The 20,026-nt window shown below is 39.1% G+C and overlaps 1 protein-coding gene across 3 annotated transcripts in view; it reads right to left on the reverse strand.

Annotated features, from left to right (window-relative positions):
* Positions 1-2,308: 2,308 nt before the first annotated feature.
* Positions 2,309-20,026, reverse strand: part of CUL5 (cullin 5) — a 100,709-nt gene continuing 82,991 nt past the window's right edge. For all 3 annotated transcript variants that reach the window (XM_086679213.1, XM_025927963.2, XM_086679212.1), the window contains 8 exons: positions 17,918-18,050; positions 16,907-17,038; positions 14,038-14,161; positions 13,053-13,228; positions 12,328-12,489; positions 11,259-11,377; positions 10,519-10,642; positions 2,309-5,931 (listed from right to left, as the gene is read on the reverse strand). In XM_086679213.1, the coding sequence (XP_086535339.1) occupies positions 5,737-5,931; positions 10,519-10,642; positions 11,259-11,377; positions 12,328-12,489; positions 13,053-13,228; positions 14,038-14,161; positions 16,907-17,038; positions 17,918-18,050 (1,165 nt within the window). In that variant the 3' untranslated portion in view covers positions 2,309-5,736. The remainder of the gene's footprint in view (positions 5,932-10,518; positions 10,643-11,258; positions 11,378-12,327; positions 12,490-13,052; positions 13,229-14,037; positions 14,162-16,906; positions 17,039-17,917; positions 18,051-20,026) is intronic.

Genomic DNA, 20,026 nt, shown 5'->3' on the forward strand with positions numbered 1-20,026 from the left:
AAGTGGTCCAGTTTTCCCAACATCACTTACTGAAGACTGTCCTTTCCTCATTGAATATTTTTGTCTCCCCTGTCGTAGACTAACTGATGATACAGGCATAGGTTTATTTCTGGGCTCTTTGTCCCACTCCATTGATTTACGTGTATATTTTTGTGCCAGTAACATACTGTTTTCATATCCAGGCTTTGTTGTTCCATCTATAGGGAATAGGAAGAAGAGATTTGGCATAATTCTGAAGGGTGCTAAGATTTTCAGAATGGTAAATGAGCACTGGCTCCAACCTAAAGTCACCAGCTGCATAGGCCCCTAACGGGGGTCAGCCTGTCCGTTGAAGCTTTCGGGCATGGACTTCTCCTCTTCAGCTATGAAGTTCCTGATTGCACCTTCTTCCAGTAGGCAGCTTGTATCATCCACACTGAAGATCTGTTAAGTGTAGCCACACTCATTAATTTCTCTTAGCTAGACATTCTCGATTACTTGCTGCAGTTTCTACATCAGCACTTACTGCCTGACCTTGCACTTTTATGTTACGGAGATGGTTTCTTTCTTTAAACCTCATGAACCACCTCTGCGAGCTTCCAACTTTTCTTATGCTGCTTCCCCACCTCTCTCGGCCATCACAGAATTGAAGAGAGTTAGGGCCCTGCTCTAAATATCAGGCTTTGGCTTAAGGAAGTGTGGCTGATTTTATCTCCTGTCCAGACCACTAAAACTTTCCCCATGTCAGCAATGAGGTGCTTTGGTTGGTTGGTTGGTTTTTATCATTCGTGTGTTCACTGGAGTAGAAGCACTTTTAATTTCCTTCAAGAACTTTTCCTTCCATTCACAACCTGCTGACTGTGCAAGAAGCCTGCTTTTGGCCCATCTTGGCTTGCAATATGCCCTCCTCACTGAGCTTAATCATCTCTAGCTTCTGAGTCAAAGTGAGAGATGTGTGATTCTTCCTGGCACTTGAACGAGAGTTACTTGGCTTAATTTCAGTACTGTTGTCTCAGGAGTAGGGAGGCTGGAGGAGAGAGAGATCGGGAAACAGCCAGATGGTGGAGTCATCAGAACACACAGAACATTTATGGATTAAGTTTGCCACACCCTTACATGGGTGCGGTTTGGGGCACCTGAAACCATTGTAAGAGTAGCACCAAAGATCACCGATCACCAGAACAAACGTAACCAACAAAAACCTTTCAAATACACAAAAATTATCAAAATAGGACACACACACAAAGTGAGCAAATGCTAATTGGAAAATGAAGCTGGGTTGCCACAAGCCTTCTATTTGTAGAAAACTTACCTGCAGAGTATAGTAATGTGAGGTGCAGTGAGGTAGGCTGGTGCAAAATTCCTAGAGCCTTTCCCAGGACCTGGGCGGGGGCCTGACCAAGTTACATGAAACTCAAGCTTCTGGGCCCGCCTCTAGGTTTAGGTGAATCTTCTACCGACACCATATTTTTCATTGCTTTCATTTCCAAGTCAACTCCCTGCCCTGCTCAAGTCCAAAGTTGAGTTTAGGATCATGACGAAGTACAATAGACAATGTCTGTGTCTCTCCAAAATTCATACTTTGAAACCTAATCCCCAGTGGCGTGGTATACTAGGAGGTGGGGCTTTGCTTGGAGAGGTGATTAGCTCGTGAGGCAGGGCCTTCATGAAGGGGAGTAGGACCCTTAGAAGAGAGACCCCGGGAGCTCTGTGAACCCTCTGTCCTCCAGGTGAGGCCACAACCACAAGTCTGCAGCCTGCAACCTGGAACAGGTCCCTCACTGGAACCAACCGTGCAGGCACCTTGATCTGGGACTGATTCCAAGCCTCCGGAAGTGTGAGAAACACGTCTGTGGTTTATAAGCCAGTCTGCGGTACCTTGTGAACACACTGTCCATCCTCATAACCTTATTACTAATCTCTAGCTTTGGAATTTAAATACCTCATAGATTTTCAAATAAACGCAAAACATGAGATAATTCACTTTGTATGTTTTCATTTTTATCTGATACAAAAATTCAATTTGTGGTTCTGATACGACCTATCTAACCTGATGAAGGAATGCGTCAATCACTTTCAGGTCTGATTTTTTTTCCCTTTTCCAGGCCTGATAACCATACGCTATCATCAGTGGAAACAGGTACATTCATGAGAGCTTTCATTTTGGACTAAAATTTAAAATCTACAAGAAGTGGGTTACTCTTCGTGTTTCTGATTTGTAAGGCTAAGATTTACTATTTCACCACGAAATGCATAAATGTACCTATTACACAAATTTAAATTTAACTCTTAAAAACTATGTAATAGTAGAACATCAACATTTTCTGGATAGGTGAAAGCTTTTATATTACATTTTTATTTTGCAAGAAAATAAATTATACAACTTAAAAAATAAAATCCAAAAATTAAGCAGTTCATCAAAATATTTCAGCCTACTGCATACAGAAACTGCTACCATTTAAAATTGTACAGCATTATCATCTCAGTATGTAGTGGCACACATTCAAAATCGTATATACCATACGAAGATAGATTACAACTTAGGAACGCAAATTTGTTCAACACTCCAGACGACATATATAGTGTAGATGACAGGAAAGCTCTCGTGTAATGTTTATTTCACAAACATGACCTTGGAAGAGTTTATAAGATAGCATCCCAGTCATTTACATGAAAATAGAAAAACCAGCTTGAGTTTAAGATAGCAAATCTTTCTGGAAAACTAGCAAATCTTTCACCCAAATTGAATTTCGAAAATTTGCCCTGTGAGCAGGGCTAACGACATCCTACTGCAAAGAATGCAAAATACTTTTTAATTACTCTGGTCATATTTTGTATTAAATTCAATAAAAAGTAAAAACAAGGAAGCTAACATTTCATTTTTGGAAATTTCAACATTTATGCACAAAATAAGAGTAAGAGACTTAAATGAACAGGTTGACAATGCAGGGACCCCTCCAATAAGTGTAAAAATTGGAAGACTTCATAATTTATTTCAAGATCCTCATTAAATCATTGGAACACTAATGTTCTAATATTTATCTCATTGTAAGCATTAAAATGAGATATTAGCATTGAAAGATAAAGCATTAAAATGAGCATTATCTTTTACTTTGTAACTTTTGCTTCGTGTCCCGGACTCCGGCAACGGGAGACGACGAAGGTTCACACTGGCCAGAAGGCTCCATCTTCACACGAGAAACGAGAAACGGAGTGTTCTGCCTTCGTTAACCTCTGGCTCGCCTCCACTGCCCCACCCCAGGCCCCAGTGGCGGCCTGGACTCCTCTCCCTGGACTCTGTCAGGTTTCGCCCCTGCTCAGGCAGCACGACTTTTAAGTGCAATCGGAGAACAGGGGCTGGATAAAGAATGCTGACTGTGATTCTGTACCTCTAGCAAGTGCCTCACAAGCTTTTTGTCAGATTCTTTTTTGTTAATTAGCAAACCTACCGTCCAGACATATTTAAAGAAAACTTAATGGTATAGGCACCTCGTCAACTAAATTGTTTTCATAAACACCAAAAAGTAGTTAAATTTTGTATACATAACAGAAAAAAATGGTAACTGTATGTCTACAGTATTTGCTGCTGTTCAATTTCCCAAAATACAATTAGGACATAATTCGCTATTAAAAAATTTATAAAATTGAATAGAAAACTTTGCTATGGATTTAGTTACCCACTTTTGCACTAAATTTTCCATTATAAATCAAAACATCATGACTCTCAAATGACCAAAAGATGAGAAATTCCAAAAATATTCTAAGAACAATTATGGTTTGAAGCAACAAATCTTAAACTTTAAAAAATGGCCTGTAATTTCCCCTTCAACTGTTCTCCCCCGTGGGCGTTCTCCTACTGGATAAGCACATATGCTCCTCAGAGTGTTATATTAAATGTAAGGGCCACAATTATTACAAAATTATTATTTTCTAAATTTCAAATGTACCCATTGTTCACCGTCCTCTCATTCAGTTTATTCTCCCCAACACACTTCGTGTAATACCTGACATGTGCTGCCCTAGAGCTGGGCATAAGATTTTAAATTAGAAACAAAATCCTAATTTTCTAGGAGTTTCGGAACAGGCATTTGAACATCACCAGCGACACCTTAGATGTTGTAAATTTGCTCTCCATCCCGGCAGCAGACAGCTCACGATGCTTTCTGGTGGGGGGGGGGGGGGGGAAGGACTCACTGTGACGCTCCTGAGAGCACTCTGCGTAGTATTGTCCGCTGTCTACCTCTCGGAGCTCGGCTCTCTGCTTCCTACTACTTCCAAAGTCATAGGTTTAAAATAATACTTAATATCAAACAAGATACAAACGAATTTGCGAGAAAACTTGGAACGTGCAGCATAACGAATAAAAATCCATGTGGGAGCCACTCTTTCCCAACGGGGAATCGTCTGTCCCATCTCGGTTGCCCGCGTCCTCACATCCCGAGCTCCGCATTACTCTGGATATTCAGTTCCCAGCAAACCAGTCAGTTGCTACTTTGGATTGACTGAAAGGAACAAGGTAAGTGTTGCTTTCGGAACATTTTAAAAACATTTATTTTTAAAATATATAAATATATATGTACATATATTTGGCAAGTTTACTGCTCATATTAAGACCGCAACAATCTGCTTATGCTTTTCAGGCCTTAGGCTGTGGTTTTGCTATTCCTCCTAGGTAACGGACACTCACTACTCTTTAAAACAGAACGTCTTCCTTTCCAGAAACCTGAGCCTATAAATCCCTTATCATCAGAGTTTAAAATTCCAAAACATTTCTATGCTGCAGATCAAGTGATCAGTTATGTAACCGTACTAATAGGACAGGAGGAGATTTCTGCCTTGTTTTTAGTAAATTTAGATATAATCAATTAGGCATAATAAATACTAGATAAATATTAAGTGTGTTATTGAACACACTTAATATGTTTGTTTTGTGATTTTTTTTCTCTGCAATTTAAATGATCTGTCTCCATACATTTTCTTAAACGGTTGAAACAACAAAGTAATATAAGCTTTACTTTTTCAAAACAAGCTCTCCAGCCATAGCAGATTTTCAAACTCCTTATTTAACAACAAACAACTAAACTAGCAGTCTCCTGCTTAAAAAGAAAGCCAACATTTGTAAGTTGGAAAAATCTCGTGTCATTTTCAGGTCACCATTAAATCCAGTTATTATACTGAAGCAGGGCGTGAACAAATAATGTGATGCTATTAAATACTTATCTCCTCACCTACATCTGTCCCCCCCCACCCCGCAGCGTCGTGTACACCAGCTCCCTCTTTTGATCGAAAGAAACCAAGAGTGCTATTTCTAGTTTTAATTGCATTTAAAAAAACAAAACATAACAGCATTATTCAGTGCACGAATATCTGAAGATCCTTCCTTGTGCAAGTACATTTTTGTCAGAGAGGAAAAAAAAAAAAGAGGAAAAAAGCAATTAAGAACCCCGCCCTCACCCTTCCCAACTATTTTTTCCGATGGGTATAAATCAAATTTACTGTGAAAAGTTCATAATGGGCTCTTCATGAATGCAAGTTTCTCCACAAAACAGCATGCTGTTACCGAGTGTGCAACATGAAGGGATGCCATCATGCTAACTAACGTGACTGGCAAAATATAGTTGTTCTGTCAGGTAAGGCAGAGATTTTAATAGTTATGTAATCAAAGTCCAAATAAACCTTCCTCCAGCACAAACTGTTACAACTTTCTGCCCAAGCACTCTGCAATTTGGGTTCTAATGTTGTCCATGATATTCAAAATTATGCCATATATATGAAAGTGTTGATATCAGATTCATCTCTTCTGATGTATTTGTGCTCTATTAGCCATTCTATTTGCTCTTTTATCATTTTCTTTTGTGGCAAAAACATGTTTTTCAAAATTTCTACTAGTTCAGTCTGCAGCTGAGCATTGCTAATTTTCTTTCTCATCTTCATTATTTGTATGATAGCTTCCTAAAAGAAAAAGAAAAATGAAAAATCATTAATATATTACATTTTAGGTAAAACAACAAAAAATGACTTTTTTATGCATTTCATCCTCTTTCCAACATCCACCCCAATGATCAATCACTAGCAGATAAGTCTTGAGACCAGCGGCTTTTACTTAACAAAAATACTTTCCACTCACTGTAAAAGTAAATCTGATGATAAAGATTTTGACAAATGAGGAAAAGCAAAATAACCTAGAACCTCTCTGCAGAAAACCACACCGAATGTTCTGGAGTATCCCAATACTTTTTTCCACATCATGCACATGTTAACAATTTATCTTGTTTGTGAACACAGTATGTACGTAATCTGGCATGGTGTTAACCATCACCTAAGAAAGAGCAAATCCCTTACTCCCTTTCCATCATATTCAGAGTTAATTCTTTGTATAGTAGCAAATGCCACCTGGTGTCTATTTTTAAAAATCAAACATTACTACTCTTTATATATTTAGCAGATTAATAAATTATATTTGCTATAGATAGTTTATTGATTCAATTACTTTGACTTCTTACAGGAGTAAGCACTGTTCATCTAAGTCAATTTTGTAAGTATTTCCTTGACGATTTAATTACTATTAAGCTTATAACAGAGATAATCAGAAAATGATTAAGTGTCCTTTTCTCTTTTGCTTTTCCAGGATAATCTCTGTCCTTAGCAAACCAAAGGCATCTATCTACCTTGGTGGAGATTAGAGTTTGCTAAAAAAGGAAATGTGAAAACAGAAAATTAGGTGTGTGTGTCTGTATATATATACACGCATATATATACATATATATATATATACACATATATATGTATATGTGTATATACACATATATATATATGTTTTAAGTTTGTTTATTTATCTTGAGAGAGAGGATGTGCATGGAAGGGGCAGAGAGAAAGGGAGACACAGAATCCCAAGCAGGCTCTGTGCTGTCAGCGTGGAGCCCAATGCAGGATTTGAACCCACAAACCGCGAGATCATGACCTGAACTGAAATTAAGAGCCAGATGCGTAACCAACAGAGCCCCCGAGGAGCCCCGGTAATATCTGCTTTTAACATTCAAAGAGGTGTTTTGCTGCAAAGCAGTAATAGGCTTGGTGGCCAGGAGCTGTCCCCTATGGAGGGAGACTTAAGGATCCCTCCCCTGTCATTAGGAGAGGGAGTGAACTCCTCCCATTATCAGTGCGACAGGATGCCAGAGTCTGGACTGCAGGGCTTGCATCAAGGGTCCCGAGGGAAAGGGGGAAAAGGGGAAGTCTTCAGGCACGTGAAGATCACAGGAGCCAGGGAGGAGGAACAAATGTAAATGCCTCCAGTCCGCCCTCCTCCCAGCTCTGGGAGAGGTGGAGGAGAGGAAGGTAGGCTGTGTGAGAGAAGTGGAAAGGTTCCAGAACCGCACAGGGGCTCCAGCCCCGGGTCTGCACTTACTGTCTGCCGAAGACGGCATGATGTGCTACGAAGAGCTCACTGCGGAACCCCTCTCAGTCCCCACACGATGCGGACAGGGTCTAGAGCCAACAGACCCGCAGGGGCAGGGCCGTCAGGGCCAGGGGAGAGGAATCTCGCAGCAGCAGCTGATCACGACAGTGTGCCGGGCAGGCCAAGGGGCCACACCGAAGATGCGGCAGAGTCTCAGAGAGTTTAAGGGCTCAGTTAAGAACAGAGGGCAGGCAGTCAGAGCAGGGAAGGGGCCAGGAGGCCCTTACCAACCGGGAAAAGAAGCCCCAGCTCCTGTGCTACAGCCAGCAGCAGCAGAGAGCCACAGAAAGTCAAACTCCCACAGGTGACAGGTAAAGCACCCCACAGATGTCAAGAGCAAGAACCCAGGACACTGTCACAATGATGTGACGATCCCTTCACTGTCACTACAAGGTCACGTGGACTCCTTTCACCCTCCGTCCATCCCGATGCCGTGTGGGAAACAACAAAGAGCGAGGATGGGTAGAGCAGGGTCAGGGAGAAATGAGAAAGGCTGAGCATCACGTCAGGGACAGCCTGGATTACGGGACTGCACATAATTACCCATCTGTTTCGGACAAAACTGAAAAACTGAATTAAAAAAAAATTTTTTTTAAATGTTTGTTTATTTTTGAGACAGAGACAGAACAGGGGAGTGGCAGAGAGAGAGTGGGAGACACAGAATCGGAAGCAGGATCCAGGCTCTGAGCTGTCGGCACAGAGCCCAGTGTGGGACCCGAACCCACGAACTGTGAGATCATGACCTGAGGTCGGACGCTCAACCGACCGAGCCGCTCAGGCGCCCCTCTGCACATCTTATGGAAGGACTATACTTGACAACCCGTCACACAGCTCAGCTGAAATCCATCTGGAATTTATCCTGGTCTAGCCATACACCAGGACTATACCCAGATTTTTCACCCCAAACGTAAAACTCTCTAAAATCTCTTACTGAATAATCCGTTCCCTTTCACAGCCCATGGAAATTATTTCCTTTATGGTAAAGTTCATCTATACTTACATAGTAGGTTCACTTCTGAGTTAGTTTCCTCAACTAATCTGCCTGTCATACTGTTTTATTTTTGCAGATATTTTACTAAGTTGTAACACTTGGCAAGTTCCACTAACACCTTATTCTTACCTTTTTTTAAGAATCACAAACACTCATTTATATTCTTTGTCATAAAACTGAGAATCAATTTGTCCATTTATTTTTTTTAATGTTTATTTATTTTTGAGGGAGAGAGAGACAGAGTGCAAGTAGGGGAGGGGCAGAGAGAGGGAGACACAGAATCTGAAGCAGGCTCCACGTTCTGAGCTGTCAGCAGAACCTGACGTGGGGTTTAAACCCATGAACCTGAGCCAAAGTCAGACGCTTAACCAACTGAGCCACCCAGGCGCCCCTCAGGTCCATTCATTTTTGAGAGAGAAGAGTGTGAGCCATGGAGGGACAGAGAGGGGGAAAGAGGATCCAAAGCAGGCTCCAGGCTCCATACTGACAACAGAGAGCCCAAAGTGGGGCTCACGCTCACGAACCGTGAGATCACGACCTGAGCTAAAGTCAGATACTTAACCGACTGAGCCACCCAGACAACCCCCTAGCTGAACTTTTATCATGGACAAAATTGACTCCTTAAGTAACAGCCTTGTCACTGAAAAATGTGGTATTCCATGGTGAGCCAAAAAAGGCAAAACCAGGCAATGGGACAGGAGTCCGGTTGGAGGCGGGGCTGGCTGCAGTGACACAAACGCTGTGTATCTTAGGTGATGGTCCCCAGGTACGTACACTTATCCAAACTCAACGACAACTAAACTGTGAAATGTACATTGTAGCATATGTAAATTACACCTCAATATAAAGTTTTAGTAAAAAAAAAAAAAAAAAGAGCAACATCTATTTATTCAAATCTCCTTCTGAACCCCCTAGGGATGGCCACCCTCTTCACACAGGCTGTCAACATGACTCATTAAAAAAGTGCCTATGGGGTCTATGGTTTCATTTTTCTCTTAAGCTTTTAAAATTTAAACATGTTTATTGCTAAACAGAAAAGCAACCGGCTTTTATTCCTTTCTCTCCACTACTTTATCATATTGTACGCTAAGTAATGAAAAATGTTCATCTTTCCTCTTTTCATTTTTTACTGAATTGGCCAGGAGTTTCAAATAATATTCAATAAAAATAGTGAAAGTGGGATCACTTGGTTGTAATAAGAATACTCCTAAAGTTAGAATGGACACATATCAGTCTGCAACAGGCACTCTTCATATGTTCAGAAGGATCACAATCTTAGCTTTAAAATGTTTGCTGGCTCAGTCTGCAGGCTATTCTAGATCTTGGGGATATGAGCTGAAGCCCCACGTTCGCGTGGAGAGTTCTAAAAATAAATAAATAAAACTTAAAAGAAAACTTTTTTAAAGTATTCCCTCATTTCACACTTCAATGAAATTATAAGACTTACATAAGAATTTGAATACTTCAATCCTAGAATTGTAACTTATTGCTGACACACAGTTAATCAGTCATGGTCAAAGGCAGACACAACCTAAAACCAAGGTTTTGCCCAACAGATAGAATCTACCGGTGGGGAGGTGGGGAGGGGAGGAGGGGAGGAGGGGAGGTGGCACCTGGGTGGCTCAGTTGGTTAAGGGTCCGGATCGTCATTTTGGCTCAGATTGTGACCTTGCAGTCGTGGGATCGAGCCCTGCGTAGGGCTCTGCACTGTAAGCATGGAGCCTGCTTGGGATTCTCTCTCTGCTCCTCCCATACTTGCACTCTCTCTCTCTCTCTCAAAATAATAAACATTAAAAAAAACAAAAAAAATCTACCAGAGGCCACCAAGACATACAGACATCTCTTGCAGCAGCTAAGATAAGGTCAGCAATACAATTTTTAAGTTCCAGTAAAGTGAAAATTAGTTCTTCATTACAGGTGGAATACCTACTACATGCTTTAAAATTTTTTTTAAACATCTGAAGATAAAAAAAGAGAAAAATTTCTGAAACCAATACTGCACTGTGTAGTCATTAAAATTTAAATAACAAATAGATACCCCAAAAATGCAATTTTTTTCAAAACGTAGACATTCTGTCTTAACGTCACAAACCTGGGTTCTTAGTATTCGTAGCTGAACTATCCCTTCATTCTCCTCTTCTCGCATCCTTTCTGTAGTGAGCTGCAAGCGTCCAATCAAGTTGATTTTACCTCTTTTCTGAACTTTTGCATTTTTTCTATAAAAAACATTGAATCAAATATTTTACAGTGGAAAGCCTTTTAAACATATTACAGCAACAATGTCTGAGAAAAAAGATACAGAAATTTTCTGAAGACTACTATACTAGAACTGTTCAAAGGAAAAGTTACCAATAATCAACAGATAGCTTTAAAATGAACCATAGGATTTCCCCCAAAGACAACAAAGGTTCAGTTAATAAAATATGGGTGACAACAGGCCCTGTAATAACAAAGCTAATGTAATTTACATTGCTACGAGAGAGCTGAGATAGTTGGAAATATATGGGCTGTTATTCAGCATTATCATCTAAAATGGATCTTAAGGAGAAAAAGTGATTTGTGTGAATAGAGCTTCTTTAGAGTGCAAACGGATGCTTAAAGATGAAAAGCAGTATCATCAGATACCAAAATGTACCCATGAAAAACACGTACACAAGTGAACATCTCCAGTCCTCAGTATGTTTAATGAACAACTAAATGGCAGAAACCTGGAGCGATGTCAGTGTACATATGTCTTAAAAGTAACGTAAGGAAAACAACCATTTTGCTAACAATAAAACACCAAAGTCAAACAAGGCATTTTTATTTTACATCAACCAACATCAGCCTTACATTAAACTGAACTCCTGGTTCACCGAGAAGAGGGTGCCTTCTGTAAAGTCTTTGGGTGAGTTGACTTGAGGTTCATACGATAAAACTTGCCGCTTGAGCTTTGGGAAAGCTACTAAAGACTACGAAGAAGAAAGAGAAAACAATTACCATCTATAAATGGTATGAAATACCAAGATCAGTTCTCCAACATGGCTAACAAAATCACAACCAACTTGTGCCTGGTGCCTCGACCAGTCCAACACTGTGAATGTATGGCGAGGAAAGGACAAGGAGGGGGGCAGCTCACGAGGAGGGAAGCACTAAATGATCCCTTCACAGGAAGACACAGACTGCAGGGATCGGTCATACACGAGCTCAACAAAACCAACTTGCCACTGACGCACCAGCTATTTCGCTCTAGACATTATTTATTCTGGAACTTCTAACAGGTCTATGGAGTAGGGGTAACATGCAGCTATGAGCAGGAGACTAATGAGTACATTTTACAAGCCCTTGAAAAGACCAAAGTTTCCTAATTCTTGCATTTTCGGTCATAAAATCTTTGAACACATTCTTAGTATGAAATTTCTGGTCACATTCCTCACAGGTAAGATTTAAACACCAACTCAATCTTTCTCTCCACCCTGCCCCCCCCCCCCGGCTTTTTAAGTTTATTTATTTATTTTTGAGAGAGAGCGAGCAAGCATGAGTAAGGGAGGGGCAGAGAAGGAATCCCAAGCGGGCTCCATGGTGCCAGCGCAGCCCGACGTGGGGCTCAAACTCATGAACCATGAAATCATGACCTGAGCCGAGATCAAGAGTCAGGTGCTCAACAGACTGAACCACCCATGCACCTCAACTCTCCATTTTTTCCCCCTGTTTCATTATCTTGGTAACTTGCTTATTTTCAATTTCTTTTTTTTACCATGAATACCTCATTTATGTATTAACACCTCATTAGCGTTTTTTTTTTTCTTGGTTAAAGGTCATTTGCAGAGTGTTATGAATTCATAAATTTATGATAAGCCATCAAATATTTCCTGCTATGTAAATGGATACACTTTAAAAACAAAAAAAACATGAAACAAACCCATAAAGTCCTTCTAAGCTCAGCGTCAGGCAGTTCAGTTGCAAGTTTTAGATTTTCAAAGCTGATTTTCTCTCTGGGTCTTTGGTTCCATGCAAACAACACAGCCAGCTGAAATGTTGTTACCTCCAAATCATATTGCCCTACTTCATTCTTAAATGTTATCTGCAAGAGAGAAAGTAATATAAAGGTAAAAATCTCTTCAGGATGATTACCACCTCCCTGCTAGAATATTCTCCTTACATGAGATTATCCATGGAAAAGACTGGCAGTTGTCTTCCAATATATATTTTTCCTTTCCTACACAGTAGTAACAATTTTAGCAGACCTTAATGACCGCCCAGAATAAAGGCTCATCTTCCAGCTTTCAAGGAGCGAAATGTGGTCTTGTGACTAGTTCTGCCCAATGAGAGGTGAGTGGAAATGATGGGGGAAACTTCTAGAAGTTGCTTCTAAAGTAAGGAATACTTTCATCTTTCCCTTCCTGTTGGGCTGGAAGACAGCCACAGTGGGCATCACACTGGATTCTGCAGACAAGAGCGATACCTTAAGCATGGTGATACAACCAGAAGCTAAGTCCCTAACAACTTCCTGGGCTAGATCCACTGCACGTGTTCAAACTTTTACACGGGAGAGAAACAAAGATCTATCTTGTTTAATCAACTCTTACTTGGAGTCCTGGTACTTTCAGTCAAACCAATATCTGAACTAACACACCATCTACTTACAATTCCATTTGACATGAGATGATGCCAATGTAATTTTCTACCACTATGATTTTTTTTGTAGAATTCTTCTACTTCAGGTATCAAATCCTCCAGTTCAGTAGGAAGGGAGACAAAGACTTTCTCAGAGCTTCTTGACCATGCACCAGCATTCAGAATTTTTATATTAACCGAATCAGCTATAAGTAGGAATATCAGGAAATATGAAGTAAATAATCTTGAAAATGGATAAAATTCAAAAGAAATTAAATATGTACATACTGGATAAGCTTTGGTGAAAAATAAAACCCTTAAGATTTAAAGGTGCCTTTAAAAAAAAAAAAAAGGATTAGAGGGGCGCCTGCCTGACTCAGTCAGTCAGGGGGGCATGGGACTCGACCTCAGGGTCGTGAGTATGAGCCCCATGTTGAGTGTGGAGATTATTTAAATAAAAATAAAACTTAAAAAAAAAAAAGAAGTTATTCTCTTCATGTGACTGGATCTGAAACCTGTAAAACTCAGGCAAGTGAGTAGTGGCTATTAAAAATAATACATACATACATATAGATACATACATAAAAATAAAGATTACGAATCTAAATTCTGTTAAATTCTGTTTTGCCAGATGTCTTCAAGGAATGTGGACTTTGTAACATCTTTGTACCTATTACTACTAAGGTTCAATTCTTTTTTTTTTTTTTTTAATTTTTTTTTTTTCAACGTTTTTATTTATTTTTGGGACAGAGAGAGACAGAGCATGAACGGGGGAGGGGCAGAGAGAGAGGGAGACACAGAATCGGAAACAGGCTCCAGGCTCCGAGCCATCAGCCCAGAGCCTGACGCGGGGCTCGAACTCACGGACCGCGAGATCGTGACCTGGCTGAAGTCGTACGCTTAACCGACTGCGCCACCCAGGCGCCCCTAAGGTTCAATTCTAATTTACTGGAAAACAAAGATATTCTCTTTAAGAAAGCCTATATACATAATATATGTAATTATAAAATAATACCTGGTAAAGCCAATTTGTTATTTTTGTGCATTTCCTTAAAAGCTTGGTTCAAATCTTCAGACACTTTTATGTCCTGAAACATTCTAGCAAGCTTATTTACATAATCTGCGGGCATACCAACTTCCTACGAAAAGCAAAGACAAAAGAGGTAATGAACAATAATACATAGAAGCTTTAATATAAAATTAAATTTATTTATTAGAATATTCACAGTCTAATATCTATTAAATTTGATTCTTAAAAACTAAACAAGAGAATACAGGTAACCCAGGCTTTCTCTGCATGAGTTCAATGTGCATGAATCAGTCACCACAGTATAGTTAAATTACACCAGTCCTCCAACAACACAGCTCAACTTTCGGTTATCACCGTATATTAAATATGAGTAATACACAAATTTACTTCTCATCAGTGACCAATCACCATCCGCCTTTCGAAATCTGTTAGTCATCTGTTTATTCAGTTCACCCACAGAAAGCAAAGCACAGTGACAGATCCACTTGACATTTTATAAAAATGGATAATCAAGTGAGCTCAATGGCCAATGAAGATGATAAAAGCACACCAAAGAAATAAAAATAAAGCTGGAAATGAAAATAAACAGAACCTAAATGAAATTCTAGAAGAGCGATCTGAAGTTGTAATGTTGATACTTGCCAATGATGAAGACTAAATACACAGGCAGGGGAACTTAGTGAAGGCAAATTATCAGCACAAACAAAAGGAGCAGTGACAATAATAACAATAATAATGATAAGATGCTGAAGTGGCACCAGCAAAAACTTTCACGACCCTGAGCGCCCAAAAACAACAGGCTGGAAGCTGACCCAAACCTACAGAGACAATGACAACTCTCCCAGGCGCATGGATGATGCTCATTCTGTGTTCTAAGCCACATGACAAGAAAGCACGTGCTAGTCAAACGATCCTTCATTTACACAACGGCTCTCCTGAGATATAATGCATCTGTCACAAAACTCACTCTTTTCCAGTGTACAATTAAGTAGGTTCTAATGTATTTACAGAGTCTCTATAGATTTAGTGTATTTAGTGTATTTACAGAGTCTCTATGGATTTGGCTACGGTGGACATTGGGAATTAGGGGAATCATATACTAGGTGGTCTTTGTAACGGAATTCGTTCGCTGAGCATGACGATGTCAACAATCATTCACGTTGTAGCATGTGGCAGTACTACCTTTCTCCTAACTACTAAGAAATATTCCATTGTATGATTAATCCACATTTCGCTTATCCTTTCATCAGATGAACAGCACTTTGAGCCGTTTCCACTTTGTGGCTCTTATTAATAATGCCGCTACGAACATTCATAGACACGGCTTTGTGTGGTCATACGCTTGAGCGGAGTTACTTAGGAACAGAACTGCTGGGTCAACTCTGTTTAACTTTTTGAGCAACTGCCAGAGTTTTCCAAAGTGACTGCACCAATTTATATTCTCATCAGCAAAGCATGAGATTCCAATTTCTCCTCTTCCTCGCCAACACTTGTTACTGTCTTTTTAATTTTAGCTTCCCTAGGGAGGAAAGGAGGAGGAAAGTATCTCATTGTGGCTTTGATTTGCATTTCCCTAATGACTAATGATGTCGAACATCTTTAATACGCTTATTGGCCACCTGAATATCTTCTGTGAAGAAATGTCTATTCTTTTAATCCTTTGCCCATTTTTAACTTTTCACTGGTGAGTTGTAAGAGTTCTTTATATATTCTACATATGACACTGGACATATGAATTGCAAATAACTTCCTAAGCAGTATTAAGTTTCTACAAAGAAATAGTAGTACTTTATGTTTATGAAAGTTTATGTTATAAATTACAGTATACTAAATACATATTCATTTACAAATTTTTTCCTATATATATATATATTTATTTTCAAATTTTTAAATGTATTTTTCTGAAAGAGAGACAGAGTGTGAGTGGGGGAGGGGCAGAGAGCGGTGGAGACACAGAATCTAAAGCAGACTCAGGCTTTGAGCTGTCAGCATAGGGCCTGATGCAAGGGTTGAACTCATGAACCGAGAGATCATGCCCTGAGCTGAAGTCAGATGCTTAAGTGACTGACCCATCCAGGTGCCCCTTCTTCCTATATATTTATAACAGAGAGTTTCTAATGTTTTGACAGAAATTTCTCAGTCACAAAATAATTTTTCCCACTGACTGTTAATATATTAAGATCATTTTGCACACTGTCGGTTTGCAGGGTAATTTTTACTATCCTGTAAGTATCATGCAAAGCAGGGCAATGTGTAAATGTAAATGTGTATTTTGAAATACATATATAAATGAAAGACATATATATAAAATATATATATAACTACACACACTATATACAATCTTGCTATGTATTAATAAAATCGTATTATAAATCATTAACACCATATATATAAGTAAAAGATATTCATTACAGTGAACTGACAGGAACAGACTTAAAATATTTTGATATGAGAATTTAGTTACGATTAAATTAGCAGTGATTATCCTAAATAAACCATCGTCTTTTACGTATTGGTTCTTTTGCCTATACAAAAGCCTTTACTTACAGTTACGCATTTACTACTGAAAATACCTTAACAATGTAATGATCTGTCCTATAACCCATTTAATAAGGTCAGTTCAAATGGAAGTGGAAAGAGAAAAGAGCAAAACATCAAAAGCACAACAAGAGCAAAGGTGTTTCACTAAAAGTCTTTATTAAGAAAATATACTTTATTAGATACCTATTTTACATAATTGATGCCATGTTCTTATAAAACATCCCCTACTTCTTCAACACTAACAACATCACTTGAGCACACATAAGAACCATGTGCTATAGTAAGGAAAACAAATATTAAAAAATTTACTTACTCTTAGCCACTCTACCATATTCTCTTCAATTTCACTATCAGCAGAGATGTCTAATATAAGACGTCGCGTCAAATGAGCTTTGTGATATCTCATAAAAACGTCTTTATTTTGTACGTATTTAAGTACCAACAGCTGTACAGAAAACAGAGTTACTTTCAATTCATGTGCACTCTTCGCCACCTCTTTCACTGAGCCCTTTCCATATCCCCCAATGTCAAAGTCCAGAAATTTACATGAGTATATACAGAGAGAGGTCTACTGAACTGCCCGTGTCTGAAAAATAACCAGTCCTGACACACTATTTTACTAAACAATTAGCAAATTTGAGACTGTAATCAAATAACCTTTTAGTTTCTATAAACATCAAATTTCCAGATTTCATATGCAATGTAATAAAACTTTACATGAAAATTAAGGGTTCTCCCCCAATTTTCTCTTCTGTAAAATCTTTTTCTGACACTCATCTTCTATTGTCTATATTCTCTATCTTTACTTCTTGTTTTTCTTCCTCTCTGTATTCCTGGACTTACGGCATATTACACTAACAGCCAGGATACAAAAATGAAAGCAACTAACTCTTCCCGTCACTCACTGGTGTTGAAACACCTATCCTGGGCTCTCACAAAAAGAAAGAGGTGAAAAACTCCTAGTCTCTCCACTGCCATTCCAAACACCATCAGCCCCATTTCCCCCTTCTTTGTCCTTTAATAGAAGCTGGTACTGAATTCCTTCAAAACAATCAAGAAGGGGGAAGAATTAAATCTATTTTCCTTTCTAGAAGCTACAAAGTAAAAACCTCCAGGAAGAAAAACAACTGCCCTATAGAGATCTCACATTGTAAAATTTCATATTAGCTGCTCATAGATAATCTTTTAAAAGTTTAGATATTAGATAAATTTAGAATTAGATAAATTTTAAAAAATGTGATGCTATCACAGAAAGTCTTACAAGCAAAACACAAATTCAAAGTAAGATAATTAAAATTTCTGAAATAAAAGAAAAGATATGTACCACTTCTTTAAGCTTTGCTTCAATCTCTTCAGAGGTTAGTTTTTTGCTTAATGGTGTTTTTCTTAACAACATGTCACAGTAATTGGCAAGCAGCTCAGGGCATTTTGATTCAGGCTGAGTTTTTAATCCCACCCTAAAAAACAAAATAAAAGCAGTTGATGAAAAGTGACTGGTATCTACAAATATTTTTTTTTCACCGTTTATTTTTGAGAGAGAGAGAGAGAACGAACAAGAGCAGGGGAGGGGCAGAGAGACAAAGAGGGAGAAAGAGAATCCCAAGCAGGCTCCACACTGTCAGTGCAGAGACTGACATGGGGCTCAAACCCATGAACCATGAGATCATGTCCTGATCCCAGATCGAGTCCGAAGTCCAACCGACTGGGACACCCAGGTGCTCCCTGCAAATATTTTTTCTAGGGCCAATTTTTCATGAGCAAGACAATGAGGGGGCATAACTTAAGGAGGCCCTCATCTCAGGTTCCCAGGGCCGGCAGGGCCCTGAGAGGGAGACCTCGAAGTAATCTGTATCCTGGGTGAGGGCCTGTCTACTGGTAGCCTTGCCAATAATCTTTAAAAACTTTTCTTCAGGTACTTACTTGCTAAATACTTCTGAAAAAGTATGTAAGTCCTTGCATATTTTTAAGTTAACATTAAAAACTTTTCATTATTAATATGTCAAGAAAAAAGTTACGTCATTCTCTGAAATGTATCCAATGTAACCTAAATTCGTTATGTGATATCTACCATCATCCATTTTCAAAAACTGTAAACAAACTTTTCTTAAACAATGAAGAACTTTTAGCTCTATTTTACTTTGCCAACAAAACTTAAAAGCCAGTGTACTACATTTTTATGCTTTAAAGTTCTTTATCTTACTTCTCTAAACTATGTATGAAATAAATTTAAATTCAACATTTCAAAATTCGTGTATATAAAACTTACATGTTATTTTCCCAGAATTGAATTAACCAAATTATTTTAAGTACACAACTTTCCAAAATAACAAACTTGTAATGCTTGTATGTATAAAACATAGGCAGTACGTTACTGTTTGAGTCAACTCTTACTGAGGGAGATGAAACTTTTTTCCTCCAACTTATGAACCCAGAAATTACTTTTATTTCTACTTTTTTATCTTTATAAATATATCTGTCCTGAAGGATCTTATTCTCATAAGTAAGTACATGAGACAGGAAGTTTTTCTGATGTCACTCAACTTGTTGAGAACCTTCCGAGTTACTGGCTTAAAAAAATACATACAGATCTAACACAAAAGGTTATTTTTACTAATGCATCAAACTAGCCATCAATTGTGTGGAAAGCAAAGAACTGGAAACCCTATGACTTGCAAAAGGATCTGATACTTAGTTATAAGAAATTCATTTCTTGGGGGTGCCTGGATGGCTCAGCTGGTTAAGCATTGGACTCTTGATCTCAGCTCAGGTCGTGATCTCACGATTTGTGTTTGAGCCCCTACACAGGACTCTGACAGCACAGAGCCTGCTTGGAATTCTCTCTCCATCTCTCTCTGCTCCTACCCCACTTGTGCTCTTTCTCTCGCTCAAAACAAATAACTAAACTTAAAAAAAAAAAAAAGGAATCCATTTTCTGTACATCAATACCAATATTTCAAAATATTCCTTTCTTACGCAACTCGAAGGCTTTTTTATTTTTTTATTTATTATTATTTTTTTTAACGTTTTTATTTATTTTTGGGACAGAGAGAGACAGAGCATGAACGAGGGAGGGGCAGAGAGAGAGGGAGACACAGAATCGGAAACAGGCTCCAGGCTCTGAGCCATCAGCCCAGAGCCTGACGCGGGGCTCAAACTCCCGGACCGCGAGATCGTGACCTGGCTGAAGTCGGACGCTTAACCGACTGCGCCACCCAGGCGCCCCACGAAGGCTTTTTTAAATGTTTATTTATTTATTTTGAGAGAGAGCACGAGAATTCCAAGCAGTCTCTGCACTGAGCACGGAGTCTGATGTGGGGCTCGATCCCACGAACCGTGAGATCATAACCTGAGCTGAAATCAAGAGCCGATCATCTAACCGACCAAGGGGGCTTTTTATGTTTCAAGGCAACACACCATACTAAGAATAAGGAGA

This window comes from Puma concolor, chromosome D1 (genome assembly GCF_028749965.1).
Source record: "Puma concolor isolate L17-30 chromosome D1, mPumCon1.1.hap2, whole genome shotgun sequence".
Classification (NCBI taxonomy): domain Eukaryota; kingdom Metazoa; phylum Chordata; class Mammalia; order Carnivora; family Felidae; genus Puma; species Puma concolor.